The sequence below is a fragment of the Mytilus trossulus genome, chromosome 11 (assembly GCF_036588685.1).
Source record: "Mytilus trossulus isolate FHL-02 chromosome 11, PNRI_Mtr1.1.1.hap1, whole genome shotgun sequence".
Taxonomy (NCBI): Eukaryota; Metazoa; Mollusca; class Bivalvia; order Mytilida; family Mytilidae; genus Mytilus; species Mytilus trossulus.
This window is the reverse complement of record NC_086383.1, coordinates 25,160,303-25,182,927: the sequence shown is the minus strand read 5'-3', so window position 1 is coordinate 25,182,927 and position 22,625 is coordinate 25,160,303. Positions and strand designations below refer to the sequence as shown.

The 22,625-nt window shown below is 32.1% G+C and overlaps 1 protein-coding gene and 1 long non-coding RNA gene across 4 annotated transcripts in view; both read left to right on the top strand.

Annotated features, from left to right (window-relative positions):
• Positions 1 to 918: 918 nt before the first annotated feature.
• On the top strand, positions 919 to 14,898 carry LOC134690924 (uncharacterized). Of its 2 annotated transcripts, XR_010102048.1 has the most exons (6): positions 919 to 933; positions 5,990 to 6,054; positions 6,702 to 7,921; positions 9,627 to 9,696; positions 10,027 to 10,085; positions 12,980 to 14,898. It is a non-coding gene; the product is annotated as an uncharacterized LOC134690924 (long non-coding RNA). The 2 variants fall into 2 exon arrangements; XR_010102049.1 differs by lacking the exon at positions 5,990 to 6,054.
• Positions 14,899 to 20,432: 5,534 nt separating this feature from the next.
• Positions 20,433 to 22,625, top strand: part of LOC134690923 (WASH complex subunit 2-like) — a 58,707-nt gene continuing 56,514 nt past the window's right edge. For both annotated transcript variants that reach the window (XM_063551099.1, XM_063551098.1), the window contains exon 1: positions 20,433 to 20,543. In XM_063551099.1, the coding sequence (XP_063407169.1) occupies positions 20,532 to 20,543 (12 nt within the window). In that variant the 5' untranslated portion in view covers positions 20,433 to 20,531. The remainder of the gene's footprint in view (positions 20,544 to 22,625) is intronic.

The window sequence follows — 22,625 nt, the reverse complement described above, 5'->3', positions numbered from 1 at the left end:
TTGTTAAATGTACATATTCATCCTTATTTTCTGCATGAAAAACATCTTTCAATAATTTATTTACCAGTTTAATATTTTGGGATACCATTGTCAAGGGGTACAATCAAAATCACGTGATGGATATACACACGCCAGAAGTAACAGTCGAGCAGACCGCTTGAAAGGTAAGTAGTCGTATTTACTTGTTTATATCAATGAAATTTAATAAATAAGGTAGTGCACGGAATGTCGGATACTATCTAGTTTTGAAATACACAATTATCATTGCTGGAAATCGTGCAGTTAATGCTAACTCTTCGACACAAAAATTCGTTGAAAATTTGGACCTGTGTCGAAGTGTTTTCAATAACTGCACGCTGTCTAGCAAAAACAATTGTGTATTTTAAAACTACATACTATCCGACATTCGGTGTGCCAACTTATTAATCAAAATTTAATTGATATAAACAAGAAAATGCAACTACTAACCTTTCAAGCGGCGAGTTCGACTGTAACTTCTGGTGTGTGTATATCCATCACGTAATTTTGATTGTACCCCTTGATTGTACATTAACAAGAATTTCTATTACAATTGCAGGAGTAAATTCTAAGATAGGAATTAACTTTCAAGGGGAGACTAGCACAATTAACAGCAAGATTTGTTCATTCAATGGGAGACAACTCATTTTCATTATTCAAATTAGTTGAGTGCAGAATTCAAATCATAAACCTTGACTACTTTTGTTTGTTTTTCAATCTTTACCAAATATGTGGATTTTATACTATTGGTACTTGAAGTAAGAAATCAGAAAAATGTGTAAATCAATCTTTAGGTTGACATAGAAATTGGTTTGTAAAATTAATAAATGTGTTAATTTCTTTTTAGGTACTTTCTGTGGCATGTTTTCATGGTGTGGGAATAAGACTTGGTGGTCAAATACAGCTAATATGTAGGTAGGTACCAGTATTGTTAATCCTGTTTAAAAAAAAATAATCTATAAATAAGATTATTTTAAAATGAATACTGACTTTTTTAGGGTTAAAGGTTTATAAGAGTTTGGTCAACAGTATATACTCTTTATTTTATCAGTATCATATGACAATGGTCTCTTGGCAAAGTATGGCCTTATAATAGATTTTAAATTTCAACTTTTATCATAGAATATCAAAGGGGCCCCAATTTGGATCTTAAATGGATATATTTCAAGAAACTTAATGTGACTTAAAATAAATCGCTTCTTTATAATAAATTGTAGTCTCCATAATTAGCTATATTGGGAGATATTATCAAAATGCTATAATTTTGTGAATTTTCTTACCTAAAAGCTTAAAGAATACCTTTGATCCAAAATGTTTCGTAACTTATAGGAACCAAGGGTAATACATGTATTTAAATAAAAAGACGTAAACTATTACTGGATATGCTAAAAACTGTTCTGAATTGTGAAAAATTGGACCTTAATTGGCGCTTTTGCGAATACACCAGAATTGCATAATCAAGATGTCATAACTTAATAGTTTATAGTGTCAGGTGCCAAAATGAAGTGTTTATTTTGTATCAATAATGATACCAGAACAATATATATGTTAAATTTGTAGTATTTGGGCTTGATTTAAAAAAAAAAAAGATCTTAGGGCCAACTTAACCCTTTTAAGCCTACTCCTTTTATGATTGAATTGTGTTGTTGGATTGATGTCTAACCAATGTTCTCAAAACCTATCGCATATATAACCCATTTTATATATCATAGATACAGTATTTCAGAAGTTATCCTTTAAGGCGAAGTGTACGTAATTGCACGCCCCTAGCGGAATACGGGATTAATAACGTTCGACGTTAGTTACGCAAGTTATCTCCCTTACTCCAAGAAAGGACACAGTTAAGAGAAAATACTTCGTGTGGTCTATCATAAATCCAACAAGCACGCCCATGCTGTCTTAAAAAACCTAATCATGAGAAATTATCTGAATTACTCCATTTAGAAATCAAAGCATTCTATTGTTTAGTGCAGCCTGACTTTAATACTAGTTGGGTTTTTTTTGTTTCAGACGCATGGGACATGAAAGGCATTTCGTGTAAAAACTTTTGATATCAACAGATTGTAAAAACGCCTCACAACAGAATTATAAATAAATAAACATGTGACGATTCTACTTCTATTATTAATTATCTAATTTTTAAAATTAAACCTGAATTGACCCAACAATATCGTTTTACAAGCCGTAGTTTTGAACAGTACTCAACATACAGTTTTAGGTTACCGAACAATTAATGAATGACATGTGAAATTAATTATTAGATTAAAAAAACGTTGACATGTTCGTATTTTGTGCTAATGAAAATTTTAGGACATGTTTTATATCAATTTAGAAAATAAGACGATACCAAGAGAATATAATTTGACGACTAGTCTAGGGCAACACTTACAAGTCGGAAGAACAAAGACAAAAGTTAACAAATTAGGCCCCAAAAATATACTCATAGTAAACTAAAAAGTGATCACTCTAAACATTTATCTTAGAATAAGTAAAAACTATGTCCTTCAACTTCCAGTTTTCAACTTTTTATACATGTGCAGAAAATAAACAGGTGTCTTCTATTCCGTCCGAAATTTATTGGAAAACTGAATCTAAATTTAGAACCAAATTGAAATTGAAAGTACAAATACACATGATTCATGTATGATAAAAATATAACAAGTCATTTCTTCTTTTCCAAATTCCAATTTCGAAGAGGTAGCAAAATTTGTTTTCTTTTATTGTGCCTGTGTGCATCATTTCAAATAAAAAAAAAATGTAATTTTGACAGAGTAACGTGTTAATTATTCCTAATATGTCTCAATTCAAGATTATAAATGAGTAGAAAATATCATTACAGTTGAAGAAAAGAGGCCAGGAAAGTTTTGTGGCACTTGTAACTGTGATTTAATGTTTAGTGAAATGAGAGGTGAAATGACCTCAATGATTATCCAGGAAGATCTCGCACTCAGTCAGCTCTATGCTTTCACTTAGTTCATGATAATAGATCATAATACAAGAATTGAGAAGCCCGTGGTGTACTAGCAGGGGCAGATCCATCCATTAAAAAAAGGGGGGGTTCCAACTATATGTCCCCATTCAAATGCATTGATCGGCCCAAAAAGGGGGGTCCAACTCCCGTAAGGATCTGCAAATTACTTGTCCAATAATGTAAGAATTTGGAGTTTCATATCATTGACATTCAACATTTTTTTTTATAGGATATTACTTTTCTTATTATCAACATTGAACCCCCCCCCAAAAAAAAATGTATCCGATAAAAATCGTTGAATATACATTTCAAACTACAAAGATTTGTATTATTGGACTAATAGTTTTATACTGGTTTGTTTATCAATTTGGTTCAAGTCTGTTACTTCACAACATGGTATTTGTTTTTCGTAACTATTTTTTTCATGAATTAGGTTGTTGATTGTCTAGTTGGAAATTTTTTGCATTTTTCATATCAGTGTTTTTGTGGCCTACACATTATGTTTTTGTGGCCTACACATTATGTTTTTGTCCCTTTAATTGTTGAAAAGAGTTTGGTTGTTGTTAATAGTTATTGCTTACAAATAACCGGAATGTAGATCACCCAAGCTGAATTACGAAATTACACATTGGATAATGATCGATAATTAGCAGGCGTTAATGTTTTAAAAATTCACCCAAAATATAATCTATGAACAATGTTTGAAATCCAATCAATAATTAACACCTTTTGAGATAGAAGATCATAGAATGGTTGTGTTTTTACAACAATCAGCTGATTGACATTTTTATGACCTCGAGGTTTAAAATAGAATATGGGAAACTTTACCTGTGTACACATCGAGGCCTTTTCTATAATCATATAAACACGAAAGATACTGTTTTAATACTTTATTTGAATAACACACAAGTAAATGTGAAATAATAATGAAAATTATGATGCATTCAAGAAAAATATACTTACCAAATTGCCTTTTCCGGTCAAAAATCTCGTCAGTTTTAACTGAGCATATCTAGCTGGCGATTATTTTCTATGCAATAAACCGAAATGCCACTTGTAAGGCTATGCATATAACCGGACAATTTAACATTAGATGAATGGGAAATGGTTTTGTGCAGGAGAAAAGTATGCAATTAACCGAATTATGCTATTAAGCGGTATGCAATTAAGTGGAATCGACTGTACATGTATGAAATATCTGCGACTGGTAGTTATACCAAATACTCCGATCTTTTCTATTTTTTTAAAAATGTATATATAAGCGAGTCCTTCTTTTTAACCTCATTGCGGTCTAAAAAATTCAGAAGATAAAATGAAATGAAGCGCTTTTCTGGATTAACCTAGATAAGGGACACTAAAGGCAGAACATTTAAAAGCCACGGATGTATAAGAACTAAAATAGTTGAAGAACCATAGTATGCATTATGCTTATTGTTTAAATCTGTGTTACTAGGGTACTCACCGAAGAGGAGCGTCCGTTTGGCTGTGCAGGATTTATTAAGCTCGCAGTCACGTCCGGTCAGAATGGGAACGCTAAATCCGATGCCTCGTGTTAAGAGAGTGCCACACTCTATGCCCGTTAAAAACCATTGTAACAACTATAATTTAAGGGTTGAATATGTGGACTGTTGCATGCGGAAAAATTTCTGTCCCTATCTAATATACATGTAGTCTCATTTTCTAGTGGCACTCCAAATTTCCCAGACCATCATCCCGGATGGCATCTGTTTATATGAACAAAACTTCCTATTGTATTTATTATTAAATTGTTCTCGTCCTGAACATGCATGACATATTTGCCACTGGACGTTAAGCAACCAACAATCAATCAATCAATTTAAATCCTTAAATGTGGATTTTTAACAAATAATGCATGGAACAAACAAATATTTTCTTATGTTACTGAAACTTCATTCAGCAAACATAACATCATTCTTTGTCATTTAGTTAAAGAAAAGGGAAAGGGATCGAGATTGGAAATTTTGTAAAATAAAATATGTTTTGGCAGAGATGCGTCTTTAGCATGTGTGTAAACATGACTAATGAAATAGGTTTATGATGTAGACTATATTGTGTGCAAATCCTCAGATCAACAACATGCAGAATGACGAACATGAAAATATGCAGAAAATAGGTCTACTTTTTTAAATACAAACATACAGAAGTAAGATTGAAAACGAGGTGTATACCAGCTAGATCTTAGTATTAAAGCCAATCAATTCATCCTGACAACACTGTGTTAACCGGGACTAATTCAAACTCGATATTTGATTCATAAAAGAATTAAACAATCCATGCCAGCATTGAAAAAGGTTCGGAAATAACTCTAATATAGAAAAGATGAAATTAGAGTCTACGGCAAATTTCTTTCATTTGCGGTAAATTAATTTACAAACTTGCATTTTCTTTTGCAACAGAATTATTCTTTAAAATTAGTTTGTTTATTTCCTTATCAAATTATAGCGCAAGATCATTTGTAATACATAGGAAGACGGGTAATACACACGAACGCCATTGCTACGGCATTGTACGGTATAATAGAGTTTCGTCGTAGAAGTTGTGGCGACATTACTGCAGACAATGACGTCGCCAGATAATTTCAATGTTCCGGCCAAAAACTAAACTTCAACAGAGATTAGCATAAAAACTAATACGGTTGCTAAGGAATTTCTTTGCAACGATGGATTCGTCTTTCATTTGTAAATCATATATCAATTTTAGAAAAAAATCCATTGTCCAACAAAATAGAAAATTTTGATAATGTAAAAATATCTGCTAATTTTGATGATTTTCCCTATATATCCTTTGTAATTTTGGTGTATCGAGTAGTTAATTTCAACGGCTCGAATCTCAAAAACGAAAACGGTTACCCCCTTTTTTTATTTCATTTTATTGTGTAATTTTACAAGCAGAATTTGTATGTGAAATTTAAAAAAAATCCATTGTAAAGTTTAATTACGTACACTTCGCCTTAAAACAATTTTGTATTTTATATTTCAGGTTAGCACCACAGCTTGTCTGCAAGGATTGAAGCTGGGAAACGGCTATTGGAGCTGAATTTTATGGTAAGAAACTAAAATATTGATTAATGAACTTTTGAATTCACCATGTATTTTTTTATGAACACATATGTATTTTGAAATATTTTCCAAATTAATAGTTTTAATTATACTGGTAATCTGGATTGGGTATTTAAGAATACTGGATTGGGTATTTAAGAATAAAGAGATGTTATAAGATTGCCAACTACTCAACTATCAATAAGAGAAGCAAATTACAATCACTGTAGGACCTTCAGCAATGAGCAAAACCTATATGAATGTAAATAATGCAACTGGTTGAATATCACAATAGGAACTTGTAATTATAAATCAATCTCTAATGCAAAACTTTGAGGCCAGATTTTTCTGAAATCTTGGGATTATTTATCTTGCATATTTGTCCATTTGTTGAAAAATCACAAGAATAGCATGCAATAATTTCTGGTTTTACAGTACCAGTTTTAAAGGCCCTGCCTGAACATAACAAAATGTGAAACAGTTTCAAACTAGAAAACCAATGCATTAATTCATACAACTAATAAAGGAAAATAAACATGATGCACATCAACCATTGATTTTATCATCCTTTTTTGCTAATAATTGTATAAATCGGTATATCGGTTTGATCTTGTTTTGACAAATATGTTTAAGAATGTTTATTTCTATTTCAGGAAGCTGTGGCTGCAGCAATGATTATGTGATAAAACTGAAGAATGTTATTCAAATTTTTTTTGTATATATTTCAAAAAATGTAATTTTTTATAAAAAAAAAAAAAAAAAAAAAAAAAAAGGTGTAAAGATTCTCCATTTTCAATTAGATTGGAAGCTTGTATTTACAATTGTTAGATCTTCTTCGTTATTCCCCACCCCCTGTATCTCTATTTCATTTTTACTTTGAAAATGAAATGGAACAGACAAATTTTACTTGTCAACTTAATAATGGTCTGTCTAGTCAAAAGGCCTCCAGTTGGTTTAGAATGGAGAATCTAAAAAAAAATATGTAAAGTGTTTTTTTTAGTTTCCTGAATTTTTATATACATTTTGTTATTGCTCCCTTTCAATTTTTATAAATTCCAGATTTTAAGTTTTGGATTTATGGGGCTTTATTCATAAAAAAGGGGGATTTTTCACACCTGGACAATAACTCAAAAAGGCTTTCACCAATGTCCATGAAACTTTGGTGAATTGTTTATATCTATTGACATAAGCTCCCTTTCCCTTTTTATTAATTTTAGATTTTACGTTTTCTTAAGTAATGAATTTTTATACTTAAAAAAGGGGGATTTTATGCAGTTTTGGTGAAACTTAAAAGAGCAACGGCCGTATCATGTGCTAAAGCGCATCCCTTTATTGAAATGTGTCGTAGTTTTTACATATTATTATTTCTTTATTTTAATTATACAAATTTTGTATTGTTATATATTTAAAGGGTGTGGAGTCTCAACAGGGTGAAATTTTCAGGACAAAAGGGAGGTAATTCCTTTGTTATACTCATTATACTTGAAATTTCCTGAGTGTTTATATGGAATATAACTTTTTTAATTAAAATATTCACTTTTGTACACATTTTCTTTAAATATCAGATGTATACTTGCTAAAATTACTTTTATTTAGAGTTCTGTAAATAAAAAAAAATGTAAGCAGAGCTCTAGCTATAGATAATAGATTTGGAGGGTGGGAGAAATTGTGGGTAACTACAATTGATTAGGTGAAATTTCAAAAGACTTAAAAAGTGCATCTGATATTTATTTTTACATAATGTTATTTCTGAAAGCAAATGGACAATAAGATGAGGACATAAACCACCTTCCAGGTTAGGATAGCAGCTCTTAAGGAAGATGGTCAATTAAATCTTCAACCCAGTCTGAGGCCTTACCATGAAAAATATGTGGTGAGTTGAAATATTCCACAAAACTAATGGATCATATTATTATAGGCATTTTAAATTATTGGTTTATAATGGGTTTGATTTTGAGGACATCTTCATCAATGCTGAACAATTTTATAACACATTAAAAAGAAGATGTGGTATGATTGCCATTGAGACAACGGGCGATATCTTTTTGCGCCAAAAAGTAACTCATTTGCGCCACAACTTAATTGCGCCAATACTTCTTTTGCGCCACCTAATTTTCTAAACTATAGGTATCATTTGCGCCAATAAAACAATCATCTAATTGTGCCATTTTTATTTATTTTTATTTATTTATAACAACTATAAATGATTGACTTCCCTCTTCCTTTATCTGGCCTGGGGAACGGTAGTTCTTGCAATTTTCACCAAGTAAGGAAAACATTTTCTTGTAACAAGCTTCTGATTTTGACGGCAACAGACAAACTACTAAGGGAATATAATGTCTATTCTAAAGCCATGTATAGTATAAAGTTGTTTGAAATATTATTGACAACATTTATAGGTAGTATTAGGTACCATCAGCAAAAACTTCCTCTGTACACACTGTACACATAAATTTTAAATTAGCCTCGCATCTTATAAAATTAGCCGGCTTTTTGGATCGTTAACAATACAAAGTCAGCATCTTTGTTTGTAACAATTAACACAATATCATCTAATATTCTGTGAAATTCTGCTTGTTTTTTAGGTTGAGCCGGATGGAGTTTTCTTCTCTCTATATACATTGACACATATTTTAAATCTTTCTTTTATAAATTTTTTTCTTCAATTTTGAAAAGCTCTGAATTTATTATTTTTTGAAGGTTGTTTTGACAACATATCAGTTGCTTTTCTTTTTCAGACATCTTCACTCGTGTAAAATATTCTATTACTAAACAAATCATTTTTTTTTTTAAATTGACGAGTGTTCAGTTAAATTTTAAGTAGAAAGGTAAATTATAATACATTTATGATATAGGTAAAACATGTACAAGTATGATATAGGTAAAAAAAAATTACAGGTAAATGTGGCGCAATTTCATTTCATTTAGTGGCGCGATTAATACCACCAAAATAAAAGATAGTGGCGCAATTAATACCTTTTCAAAACTACAATTGGCGCAATCAAGACAACTATCCAGAAAGACCAAAATGACACAGACATTAACAAATATAGGTCACTGTACAGCCTTCAACAATGAGCAAAGCCCATACTGCATAGTCAACTATAAAAGGTTCTGATAAGACAATGTAAAACAATTCAAACAAGAAAACTAACGGCCTTATTTATGTAAAAAAAATGAACGAAAAACAAATATGTAACACATAAACAAACGACAACCACTGAATTACAGGCTCCTGACTTGGGACAAGCATGTACATAAATAATGTGGCGGGGTTAAACATGTTAGCAGGATCCCAACCCTCCCCCTAACCTGGGACAGTGGTATAACAGTACAACATAAGAACGAACTATAAAAATCAGTTGAAAAAGGCTCAACTCATCAGATGCACAAAAATACAAATGGATGTGAACAACAACTTGTATTCAATTGAATTGTTTTGTACCTTAGGTATCAAGTTAACATACAGAAAATTATAGTATAAGACAAATTCATAAGAAATGTGACAAGGCATAATTTTGTTACACTTTTAAAAAAAATCTTATGTACAATTTAATCTTAAAAACATTTTTTTCCAGGTTGTTGAAATTACAATGTTTTCATGGTGTGGGGAGTAAGACTTGAATATCTGATATTGTTAACATGATGGTAGGTATACAAGCTTTTAGTTTTTTTCATAATTTAATAGTAATTGATATCAATTGTTTTTTTAAAGGTTTGAAATACTATACTATATGATAAAGTACAAGTTTATTTTTGTATTGCAAACTTAATAGAATTGAAAATAGCAATCGAGAATGAGTTGGAGAGATAAAAAAAACATACAAAGAGCAGAAAACATAACCATTAGTTTGATTTTGAATACCAATTATTTTCTCACAGAATTTTGTATGTTATTCGAGAACTTTTAATCAATTATTATGATCTATATATATATTTTAAAGTTGCGAATAACTGACCTTGAACTTTGTTTTACAGGTTAGCATCACAAGTTTCCTTTGGGTAACTTGCTTGAGGAGTAAAGAGAGCTGTTTAAGGTGAGAATTTATTAATCAACAAAAACAATTTAAATTTTAATTATACATGTATCTATGCCCCTAGATATCTATGTATCCATTTTTACTGATTTTTTGTCCCTTTCCTGAACAAGAAATATGAAGGGGATATAACCTGATATCAAGTAAAAAAATAGCTTTTATAAAGATGCATAATAACTGCCTTACATTCAGTGGTTCATATATTCGTTTCAACTTTCAAAAGAATTTTATTCCTACATTTTTAACATAAATTTTGTGTGGAGAGTAACAACAAATAACATACCGTATTCAATTATTTTAACTTTTTGTTTAGTGAATTTATCAGCAGCTTCTGCATTCATCATGTTGAATATTTCAAATAATTACTCATGGAAAATTAATGTTAAGGTGGTACCCAACACTTTCACTAAAATTAATTTGGCTCGTTTATATTTTCATAAAATTTTGACAAAGTATTACTTTTGACCCTTTGACAAAAATATAAAAATTTCAAAAACATTGAACGAACTATTTTATCAGATAAATTACACTGATTATATAGCAGTTTTACAAACACTACTTTTGATCATTAAAAAGCTTAATCCTCCCTAAATAACACAACGTAATTAAAACGTTTAGCTGATTTTACAGAGTTATCTCCCTGTAGTGTAAGGTACCACCTTAAGTCTCAGAAAAGTTTGGAAAGTTTATTTTTGTCTTCAGGAGCCTGTTTCTGGGGTTGTATGTTGATGTGTTACATATTTGTTTTTTGTTCATTTTGAGCTCACCTGGCCCGAAGGGCCAAGTGAGCTTTTCTCATCACTTGGCGTCCGGCGTCGGCGTCGTCCGTCGTCGTTAACTTTTACAAAAATCTTCTCCTCTAAAACTACTGGGCCAAATTAAACCAAACTTGGCCACAATCATCATTGGGGTATTTAGTTTAAAAAATGTGTGGCGTGACCCGCCAAACCAACCAAGATGGCCGCCATGGCTAAAAATGGCTAAGAACAGAGGGGCAAAAGGCAGTTTTTGGCTTATAACTCTAAAACCAAAGCATTTAGAGCAAATCTGACATGTGGTAAAATTGTTTATCAGGTCTAGATCTATCTGCCCTGATATTTTCAGATGAATTGGACAACCCATTGTTGGGTTGCTGCCCCTGAATTGGTAATTTTAGGGAAATTTTGCTGTTTTTGGTTATTATCTTGAATATTATTATAGATAGAGATAAACTGTAAACAGCAATAATGTTCAGCAAAGTAAGATTTACAAATAAGTCAACATGACCAAAATGGTCAATTGACCCCTTTAGGAGTTATTGCCCTTTAAAGTCAATTTTTAACCATTTTTCGTAAATTTTATATATCTTTTACAAAAATCTTTTCCTCTGAAACTACTGGGCCAAATTAAACCAAACTTGGCCACAATCATCATTGGGGTATCTAGTTTAAAAATGTGTAGCATGACCCGCCAAACCAACCAAGATGGTCGCCATGGCTAAAAATAGAACAGAGGGGCAAAAGGCAGTTTTTGGCTTATAACTCAAAAACCAAAGCATTTAGAGCAAATCTGACATGGGGAAATATTGTTTATCAGGTCAAGATCTTTCTGCCCTGAAATATTCAGATGAATTGGACAACCCATTGTTGGGTTGCTGCCCCTGAATTGGTAATTTTAGGGAAATTTTGCTGTTTTTGGTTATTATCTTGAATATTATTATAGATAGAGATAAACTGTAAACAGCAATAATGTTCAGCAAAGAAAGATTTACAAATAAGTCAACATGACCAAAATGGTCAGTTGACCCCTTTAGGAGTTATTGCCCTTTAAAGTAAATTTTTAACCATTTTTCGTAAATTTTATATATCTTTTACAAAAATCTTCTCCTCTGAAACTGCTTGGCCAAATTAATCCAAACTTGACCACAATCATCTTTAGGGTATCTTGTTTAAAAAATGTGTGGCGTGACCCGCCAAACCAACCAAGATGGCCACCATGGCTAAAAATAGAATATAGGGGTAAAACGCAGTTTTTGGCTTATAACTCAAAAACCAAAGCATTTAAAGCAAATCTTACATGGATAAAATTGTTTATCAGGTCAAGATCTATCTGCCCTGAAATTTTCAGATGAATCGGACAACACGTTGTTGGGTGTTTGCACCTGAATTGGTAATTTTAAGGAAATTTTGCTGTTTTTGGTTATTATCTTAAATATTATTATAGATAGAGATAAACTGTAAACAGCAATAATGTTCAGCAAAGTAAGATCTACAAATGAATCAACATGACTGAAATGGTCAATTGACCCGACCCCTAAGGAGTTATTGTCCTTTTAAGTCAATTTTTAACAATTTTCATAAAATTTGTAAATTTTTATTAACATTGTCCACTGAAACTACTGGGCCAAGTTCATTATAGATAGAGATAATTGTAAGCAGCAAGAATATTCAGTAAAGTCACGATGTACAAACACATCACCATCACCAAAACACAATTTTGTCACTAATCCATCTGCTTCCTTTGTTTAATATTCACATAGACCAAGGTGAGCGACACAGGCTCTTTAGAGCCTCTAGTTTGTACATAAATGAGGCCATTAGTTATCTTGATTGAATTGTTTTACAGATGTCATTTTGGGAATCTTTTATAGTTGACTTGATAATGGTTTATGGGCATTGCTCATTGTCGACGGTCATACAGTCTATAGTTGTTTTAAATTTCTGTATCATTTGGTCTCTTGTGGAGAGTTGTCTCATTGGCAATCATACCACATCTTCTATTTTTTATATTTCACATTCAGTGATATCAGGTTCTTTTTTTATTTGAAAAATTGCACATTAAATGTTATTATATTCCAGAATAATAATTAATTCGAAATCAAACAATAATTAAAACTTGACTTTATTTCTTTTCAGTTGAAAGTGTCACCTTTGCTGCCTTGTGTGGTACAATCTTCAGACAATATCCTGCAAACCGTGGCTGAACTGTTACTATCTTTTTTTAGTAGAATCCTTAGACATTAATCTTGTGGCAGAATGAGTTGTAAACAAATTGTTTTTATTCCTGTATTGAGTTTCAAATTGGATATTTTTTTGTTTATATTATTTGTATTCCATTTGCATTCAATTATGGTTTTTTAATTGATGAATCATTAAAACTTAAATTTTGCGGGGTCCTAAAGGACTTTCTTAGAGGGGGCCAGCGCAATTGATTAAACAAAATTTTTCCCGCAACAGGGAGAGGAGACATCCCCATAAATATGCCTTTGAAATGGGGTGTTAAAGAAGATTTGTATTGTTTGTTTGTTTGTCCATCATCAGCTCTCATCCACAGCTTGGTAGATTTTCATTGAAACTTTCAGCTGATTTTCTGTACTAAAGGCAGTATGTTTTTTAATTTATTATAATGAAATTTTGGGTTTTCCCAACCTTTTTGAAGTGAAAACAATGGAACACAGTGTTGGCAGATACTGAAGATTATTTGAAAGTTTAGAGAAAGTCCCATTTAATCTTGATAATTGTGGGTTAAAGTTGTAGATGGATAAACAAACATATCATACACTTACTCACTTTACCTATTTGCGAATCCAGAACTTAACATAAAGGGGCCCAACACCAGTCATTTCCTGTACAATCAACCAAATTTTTCCTCCGAAAGGGGTTTGGGGGGGGGGGGGGGGATATTTAATAAAGATTAATGTGCTTAGAAATTTGGTGTGAGTAAATAAACTTTACTTTTTATTTTAAAACAGCATGTGATTAAAAATATGAAATGAATTGTTAAACATATCCTTGGTGATCTAATAATTTTTTGCACAGATCAAGATATTTAGTCAGTGGTGGATCCAGAAATTTTCCAGGAATATGGGGGGCACTGACTGCTTCAGCGGGGCCCTGCTCCAGTCATGTTTTAGTGATTCCCTAAATATTAAACCAAATTTTTCCCACTGAAGGGGGCCCTCTGAAAAATCCTCTTAATCCATGTCTGCTATTTTGTTTTTTTATAACCCAGTAAATAAGTTGAGTTTGTTCTCAAAAAATAATTTGATTCATGTATTTTTTATTGTAGCATAAACATAGCTTTAATTTTCTTTGTTTAAGAATTGTAATGTTTTTTTGATGTCATTTTTAAAAGTTGGCACTAATTGAGGATTCTGTTGTTTATGGAATTCTTTTATAAGTTTGGTTAGCAATAAAAAGTTTTTTTTTATTAAACAAAGAATAATTACTCTGTTTACAGAATTTAATACATGTATCAAAAATTAGACATGATTTAATTTAATTCATAATGCTTATTTAATTGGAAATTACATTAGGATTATCTCCCCCTAATTAGTATTCAAAACAATATTATAAAAACAACCCGGAAAATAAATAGAATCCTCAGTAATGTCAACATTTATTTTGTATAAATGTAATATTATGCTAATGATACAAAACCCATGATGCAGATCCTTTTCCTCCTTTTTATTGTAGAGATAATTTACAGACGTGTCCAAAATCATATCCCTAGAATCAATTTGTTTTTTGATATTCGTACACACCTAACAAAAGCAGATTGTGTTTGGTTTCATTTGGATATTTTGTATCATTGTGATATATCATAATAATTATAATTGGTAAATAAAATATATTTGAAAAACCAGCCTCATTTCATTTGAATTTGGATAAGTAAAGGGGGAAGAGATTTCTGTGGTCCACGGTATGACACACATGCAGATGATTTATATTTCCATTAGGTGTCGATCATCATCATTCAACTTTTTTAAGAATTTTTTGTGTAATTTCTTTGCTGGTTTGAATAAGACCCAAAATAAACGATGCTTTAAGCACTACCTTACAGAATTGATCATTGTGTTTGCTGATTACCATCATATAGCTACCAATGCTGTTAATAGGTGACTATAATGCTAAAAGGATTTATGTAAAATCATAATTATGCAAACTGTAGAAGAGGCTCGATAGCTCCATATCTGTATGCAGATGCCTCATGGTGTTTCATTATACATTTTACCCTAGATTTCAGGTTCAATAACCAGGGTGTTTTTATGCCCCATCTATGATAGTAGAGGGGCATTATGTTTTCTGGTCTGTTCGTCCCTTTGTCGTACCGTTCGTCCGTCTGTCCCGCTTCAGGTTAAAGTTTTTGGTCAAGGTAGGTTTTTTTTAAGCTGAAGTGCAATCAACATGAAATTTAGTATGTATGTTCCTTATGATATGATCTTTCTAATTTTACAGCCAAATTAGACTTTTGACCCCAATTTCACGGTCCAATTAAAATAGAAAAGGAAAGTACAAGTTTCAGGTTAAAGTTTTTAGTCGGTAGTTTTTGATGAAGTTGAAGTCCAATCAACTTGAAACTTAGTACACACATTCCCTATGGTATGATCTTTCTAATTTTAATTCCAAAGAAGACTTTTTACCCAATTTCATGTTCCATTGAACATGTAAAATGATAATGCGAGTGGGGGCATCCATGTTGGGTACTTTGAACACATTCTTGTTATGACATGAATTTGACATTTTTAGGCAGCAACCATTTGATTTTCGGGGGGGGGCTGGGGCTATGGTTTTTTTTGGAAAAAAAAGTTTGTTTCCAGGTTTTGGTGAAAAAATAATTTGTTTCGGACCATGAGAAAAAAAAAATTTTGGTTTCACCCTCAGCTGCCACTATGTAATGCTAAAATTGAAAGAAAAAAAATGTTTTTGGTTTGTCGCTAAAAAAATATATTGTTCTTCGCCAAAGGCGAAAAAAAAAGTTTGCACAGGAAAAAAAAAACATAGCCCCCCCCCCCCCCCCCCAGAAAATCAAATGGTTGCAACCTTATGTGTAATATGGCTGACTATATATTTGGTATATTATAAAATTATAAAAAAGGTATACATGTCCTTCATACAAAGATTACATCAGTGGTCTTGTGTTATTGCGTTGGTCTCAAGTTGGACCCCCTGGCATGTTAAAACCAATGATTTAAAAAATGGCATTTGCTGCTGCTCTATTTGTGGATTGCACAAAGTAGGCTTAATATTCACGAACCTGTCCTGAATATGCATTTAATTGCCACAGGACTTTAAACAGCAATTCATTATTACCATCCTGAGGGAATGCCTAGCCTAAACAAGTCATGGTTCAGTGATTAATGTTCAGTTTTGTGATTATGTATTTGTTTCTCTGAAACAACCTAATTCTTCATGTTTATTTATGTTTTAATGGATGGAATGATTGTATGGTGCACATGTCTGTCTAAGGGAGCTACCATTTGATTTTTATGGGGGGCTAGGATGAAAAATTTTGTCCTGCTTTTTTTTTTAGTTGTAATCCTGTCCTGCCTTTTTATTTTTTACTCTATTCGGTCCTGCCTTTTTTTTTACTAGTTTATCCTGAATTTTTTTACCCAAATTGTCATCCTGAATTTTTTTTTACCAAGATGCTCATCCTGCCTTTTTTTTTACTCAAAACTCCTGTCCTGCCTATTTTTTTCAAATTTCATCCTAGCCCCCCCCCCCCCCCCCCCCCTAAAAATCAAATGGTAGTTCTTCTGACCTTGACCTTATTTTCATGGATATTTGTTCAAATTTTAAATTTTGTGATAAGGATTATTTCTTGGATACTATAAGTAAAAGTTATAAGAGATATTCAAAAAAAGGGTCAACTATATATATTTGGTATACAGAATGATTATATAAAGGTAAACATGTTTGTCTGATGAGGTACATCTGACCATGAACTTATTTTCATGTTTTTATAGCGCCTGCAACTTTAGTGGCAAAAGCAAGACTATCTAAGCCATCCTACATTTCTTTTGTAGTCTTCTACAAATATTCACTCAGTTTTTGAAATTTTAATAACTCTGTACTAAACATGAACAGAAGTTTGTTTACAATCAAGCTAATATTCAGATGGAAATTTTGTAAAAAAATATTTCCTGTTTTTGTCGAGCCTTCGACTTTAGTCGAAAAAGCGAGACTAAGCGATCCCACTTTCCGTCGGCGTCGTCGTCGGCGGCGTCCACAAATATTCACTCTGTGGTTAAAGTTTTTGAAATTTTAATAACTTTCTTAAACTATACTGGATTTCTATTAAACTTGGACAGAAGCTTGTTTATGATCATAAGATAGTATCCAGAAGTAAATTTGTAAAAATAAAATTCTATTTTTTTCCGTATTTTACTTATAAATGGACTTAGTTTTTTCTGCGGGGAAACATTACATTAACTCTGTGGTTAAAGTTTTTAGAATTTTAATAACTTTCTTAAACTGTCCTTGGTTTGTACCAAACTTGGACAGAAGCTTGTTTATGATCATAAGATAGTATCCAGAAGTAAAAAATTTTTAAAATAAATCCATTTTTTCCGTATTTTACTTTTAAATGGACTTAGTTTTTCTGCAGGGAAACATTACATTTACTCTGTGGTTAAAGTTTTTAAAATTTTAATAACTTTCTTAAACTATCCTGGGTTTATACCAAACTTGGACAGAAGCTTATTTATGATCATAAGATAGTATCCAGAAGTAAATTTTGTAAAAAGATAACTCCAATTTTTCTGTATTTTACTTTTAAAGGGACTTAGATTTTCTTCAAGTTAACATTACATACAGTCTGCAGTTTAAGTTTTCAAAACATTAATTATATATTCATTTATAACTATCCTACATTTTTACCAAACTTGGACAGATGTTTCTTACAATCGAAAGGAATATTTTTATTGATTTTTTTCCCTCCTTTTTGTTGAGCCTGCGATTTACAGCAAAAGTAGGCGAGACACTGGGTTCCGCGGAACCCTTACAAATTTTTTTGTATATTACTTACAAGTGGTCTTAATTTTGCTAGCCTTCAACATTTTTCGAAATAGTGAAACATAGCAATCCTACATTCCGTCGTCGTCCCCACAAATATTCACTCTGTGGTTAAAGTTTTTGAAATTTTAATAACTTTCTTAAACTATCCTGGATTTGAACCAAACTTTGACAGAAGTTGAAGCTTTTACAAAAATCTTCTCCTCTGAAACTACTGGGCTAAATTAAACTAAACTTGGCCACAATCATCATTGACAGTGGCGTAGCCAGGGTTGAAATGATGTGGATGTTTCGCCGAGCGGAAGATTAATTAATAAAAGTGGTTCAGGCGTGCCATAGATATATATAAATTACGTTTTATCATTTTTTTAGTCAATTGTTAACCAAGGTAAAAGTTAAAGGTGCATGCCGGAATACTGACTTATGGGTAAAGTTAGACAAAATTTTGAAATTGATAAATGTGTGGCTTTTTTTTCAATAATGATTTGTTTTCTATATAATTTTTTTTAATGTAAATAAGATATTGGTCTTCAGGGAACGCCTTTGAATCGCAATAATATGAAAAATATCATTAGAATTTGGAAAGCTATCAAATTGTCAAGGATAACTATAGTGTTAATTCAAACTTGGTGTTTCACCCCTAAATACTACTAGCTTATATTCCATATAATGACAACATTGTAAAAAAAAAAAGCCAAGTTGTCAAAACTACTAGAGGCATAGGGGGAGGGTTGAGATCTCACAAACATGATTAACCCCGCCGCATTTTTGCGCCTGTCCAAGTCAGGAGCCTCTGGCCTTTGTAAGTCTTGTATTATTTCAATTTAAGTTTCTTGTGTACACTTTGGAAATTAGTATGGCGTTCATTATCACTGAACTAGTATATATATTTGTTTAGGGGCCAGCTGAAGGATGCCTCCGCGTGCGGGAATTTCTCGTTACATTAAAGACCTGTTGGTGACCTTCCGCTTTTGTTTTTTCTATGGTCGGGTTGTTGTCTCTTTGACACATTCCCCATTTCCATTCTCAATTTTATAATATGAGGTCCGAATTTGATGAAATTGAAATGTAAAACTCTTAAATGTAAATAGTTTTTGTGCTCATTAATTATGAAATGTGTGTTTGACATGTCTCATCACTCTAAAACCATTTCATACCCATGACAAGAACTTGAACTGCAGCATTATTGTATTTAACAATTGGAAAAAAATATTCGTATCAGACACGAAATTGTCAGTGGTCTTCAGTAGAATGTTTTAATGAAAAAAAAAGTGTTTTTGGCAGCAACCATATCAAATTAACTTCAAAGGGGGTAGGCTAGCTTTTTTCTAAGTATGATTTTTTTCCGTACAAAACCTTTTCGCATGCAAAATCTGGGACTATTATTTAATATACACTAATAGTAATATAATGGTCACAGTGAAAATAAAGTCACTGAAATCAGAAAACCTTAAGGGTGTGTCTATATCAAAGGAAAGGGAAAACTTTAAATTGTTATAGAAATAAAAGATGATATTAGTTGTTTTAATTTGTAACATGTCACGGTAAAACTGCGTGTAGTCGTATCCTAAAATTGAGAAAGGAAATGGGGAATGTGTCAAAGCTGAGACAAATCAAGTTATCAAACCGCGAGAACAAAACTTATGATATCTAATTGATTCCCATGCAAACATAACAAATTTCATTTATTTGAAATATATTCGGTTGAAACAAAGAAATGTAAAAAGTTCAGGGAAGAGACGTTTTGTCGAAAGAGGACGCAGATATATTCGAGTTAACAGTGGTATCTTGGACCATGGTGGTCCGTGTAATTAGGAGAAAGATACACTTGGGGCTGGAGAATATGGGGTCTCATTAATTAGAAACAACAAGCGTCAAAAAGCGATAACAAGCGTCGACAAGCGACAACAAGCGACAAGAAGACTAATTAGCGACAAAAAAACATTTTTTTTTATAAGATATAAAGAATTTGTATGCAATGCTTTTATTTAAATTTACAAGCAGATATGTCTAATTAAAATGTTTTATTATATAGATAGACGAAGAAATGAAACATTTGTGAGGAAGAATGAGATTGAGCTTCTTTTTTTTAATTTTTAAATATGTAAATATGTTTACGATAATGTAAACATGTATCTGTTTTCATCAAAGTCAAAGTATGAATAAACGAATGGAGATATATATAGAGTGGGCATAATGGAATATAATATTTTGATTCATTTGCTTTAAACTATGTTCTAAGTGTACTCTTGTTATGTCAAATCTCATAATACAATAATTAAAGGCTGTTATACACAATAGATGATAAAATGAATATGTAAATAATGTTTCATTTTTTTCTATCAATTTTAACTTTCTTGTCGCTAAAATTATTTTCTTTTGCATACTTTTAATATTTATTGCAATAATTAATTTAAATTAAACAAAAATGTGTTTTCTTCAATGTCGCTAAATAGTTTCTTGTCGCTTGTTGTCGCTAACATAATTCTTGTTGTCGCTTGTTGACGCTTGTTGTCGCTAAAATTCTGGTTGTCGCTAATTAGTGAGACCGAGAATATGTACTTTAAAGGGAGATAATTTACTGTGATCATGTGACAGACCACAGGAAATGGAAAAATACAAATAGATGAACACCCACATTTAATCATTTATACATCAAAATAATATTATTATGGAACCAGAGGTAAACAGAAAACACGAGGAAACATAAGTATCAAGATGGAAACACTGACATAGCACCGAACATATTTAAAGAGTCATAAATCAACTGCAAACATGGTTAAATTGTGTTGACATTGTAAAATTATATCCGCAAATCTTTATTACAAATGATCAGGTCAGGAATAACCACCAATTGGTGGATTATACCTCAATTGACGTATAATCCACCAATTGAGGTATAATGGTATAGACCAATTGGTGTATAATTGTTTGTTTTTCAAAACAAATTATTCTACTAAAATGGAGCATTGTTTTCTTAAAACCATATTATGGTATGAAAACTTGTCAAACATTCCTAGTTTAGTATAGTGACATAACATATTGCATTTAATCAAAAATTGTATTTCCAGTTTCTTCTATTGTTATCTTGTCAATTCTTGATTGGCAAATTTACCTGTAATCACCTATCAATGGACATCATTACTGTCTGCAGTCATGTGATCATGAGTACAACTCAAACAGGTGAATGGAGCTCTTTGTTAATACTTGACTTTCATGATAAAGAGTCAATCATGGTCAATAGTACAAATGTTTCAACAAAAGAATTGTTGTACTCATGCATTCTCAAGAGATGCAGCAGGCTTTGACTAAACTAAAACTTTTGGAGGACCCAATAAGGGTCATAAAATAGGTTGCAAGTTGCAAAATCATGCTCCTTTCTCACACTAGCATTTTGTTACCAAAAAAATGCATTATACGTCAATTGGTCTATACCAATATACCTCAATTGGTGGATTATACGTCAATTGAGGTATAATCCACCAATTGGTGGTTATTCCTGACCTGATGATCGCAATACACATCCATAGGGTTCAACTAACATCCACAATAAGGAAACACCATGAACATGATGAATTCAAACTGGGAAATATTTATAACTTTCATTTTCAAATACAATTATTTGTCTAACTCTTACATCATGATTCATGTACATGTATGTATATCATGATGATGTGAGTTCGTGGTCTAATGGTTAAGACTGATGGCTACAGTGCTGAGTTGGTCTCATTGGGGTCTAAGCGTGATGCGGGATTGCCGATTTTTCATAAGCATGAAACGTGAAAGACTAATTATTGTGTCGTGAAAAATGAGGTCTTGCAGGACCCGGAAAATGGCAAAAAAATGAGAATTACTTACGCACATAGTGTAAGCGGGATACGGGAATCTAACAAAACAGTAAGCTGGATCCAGGATGGGAACCCCCACAATGAGACCCCCTGCTGAAGGTCCGGAGTTGGATTCTCAATCGGGATGCTAAAAATATCAGTACATCAGAAGGGTAATTTTCACCCTCTCACACACATCTCTGGTACCCAGAACAGAGTTCAAACTAGAATGGGTACTTTGGGGGGCCTCGGTAGTTCTACAAAATGTTCTAAGTCGTCCCCTACTTTGATCTGGAGATCAATCTTCTTATATCTCTCTGGTTTGTCTGTTTCTACCTATATATAGCTAGTGGCCCGGTGGTTCTCTCCGAGTACTTCGGCCTCCTCCGCCATAAAAACAGACTTAGCACTCCCTTTGTGTTGGGTGGAGATTGAATTGTCCTTGTAAAAATAATTGTCGTATAAATATACGTAAGTGACACATCTCCATTAATCCCGATTGGGAGTGTACATGGATGACACTGTACCCTCGCAGCTTTTGAAGGGTTCTTCGAATATCAGTGGCATTTACCAGTACATACATACACATGTATCACTGAATTAAATTTTTTCTACCAAATCATACCATTTATTCATAAAACAAAACATTCTAAAATCAACAAAACACAAAAATGTGGAAGTATTTTAATACCTATTTTTTACATTTGGAATTGCAAACACATTTGTCGTGTATATAGGCCATGGGATATAAATTTGGTTACGTAAGCCATGAGCCGAAGTAAGTGGCATGTATCTCTGTATGCAATGTATGATGGAGTTCAGTAAGAATTCATGCTTCATGCAGTTGTTTGAAATCAAGTCTATAAAAATCAATTATTTTTAAACAGATTGTGACCTGACCATAATATTTGTAATAGTCCACCACCCCAGAAACTATT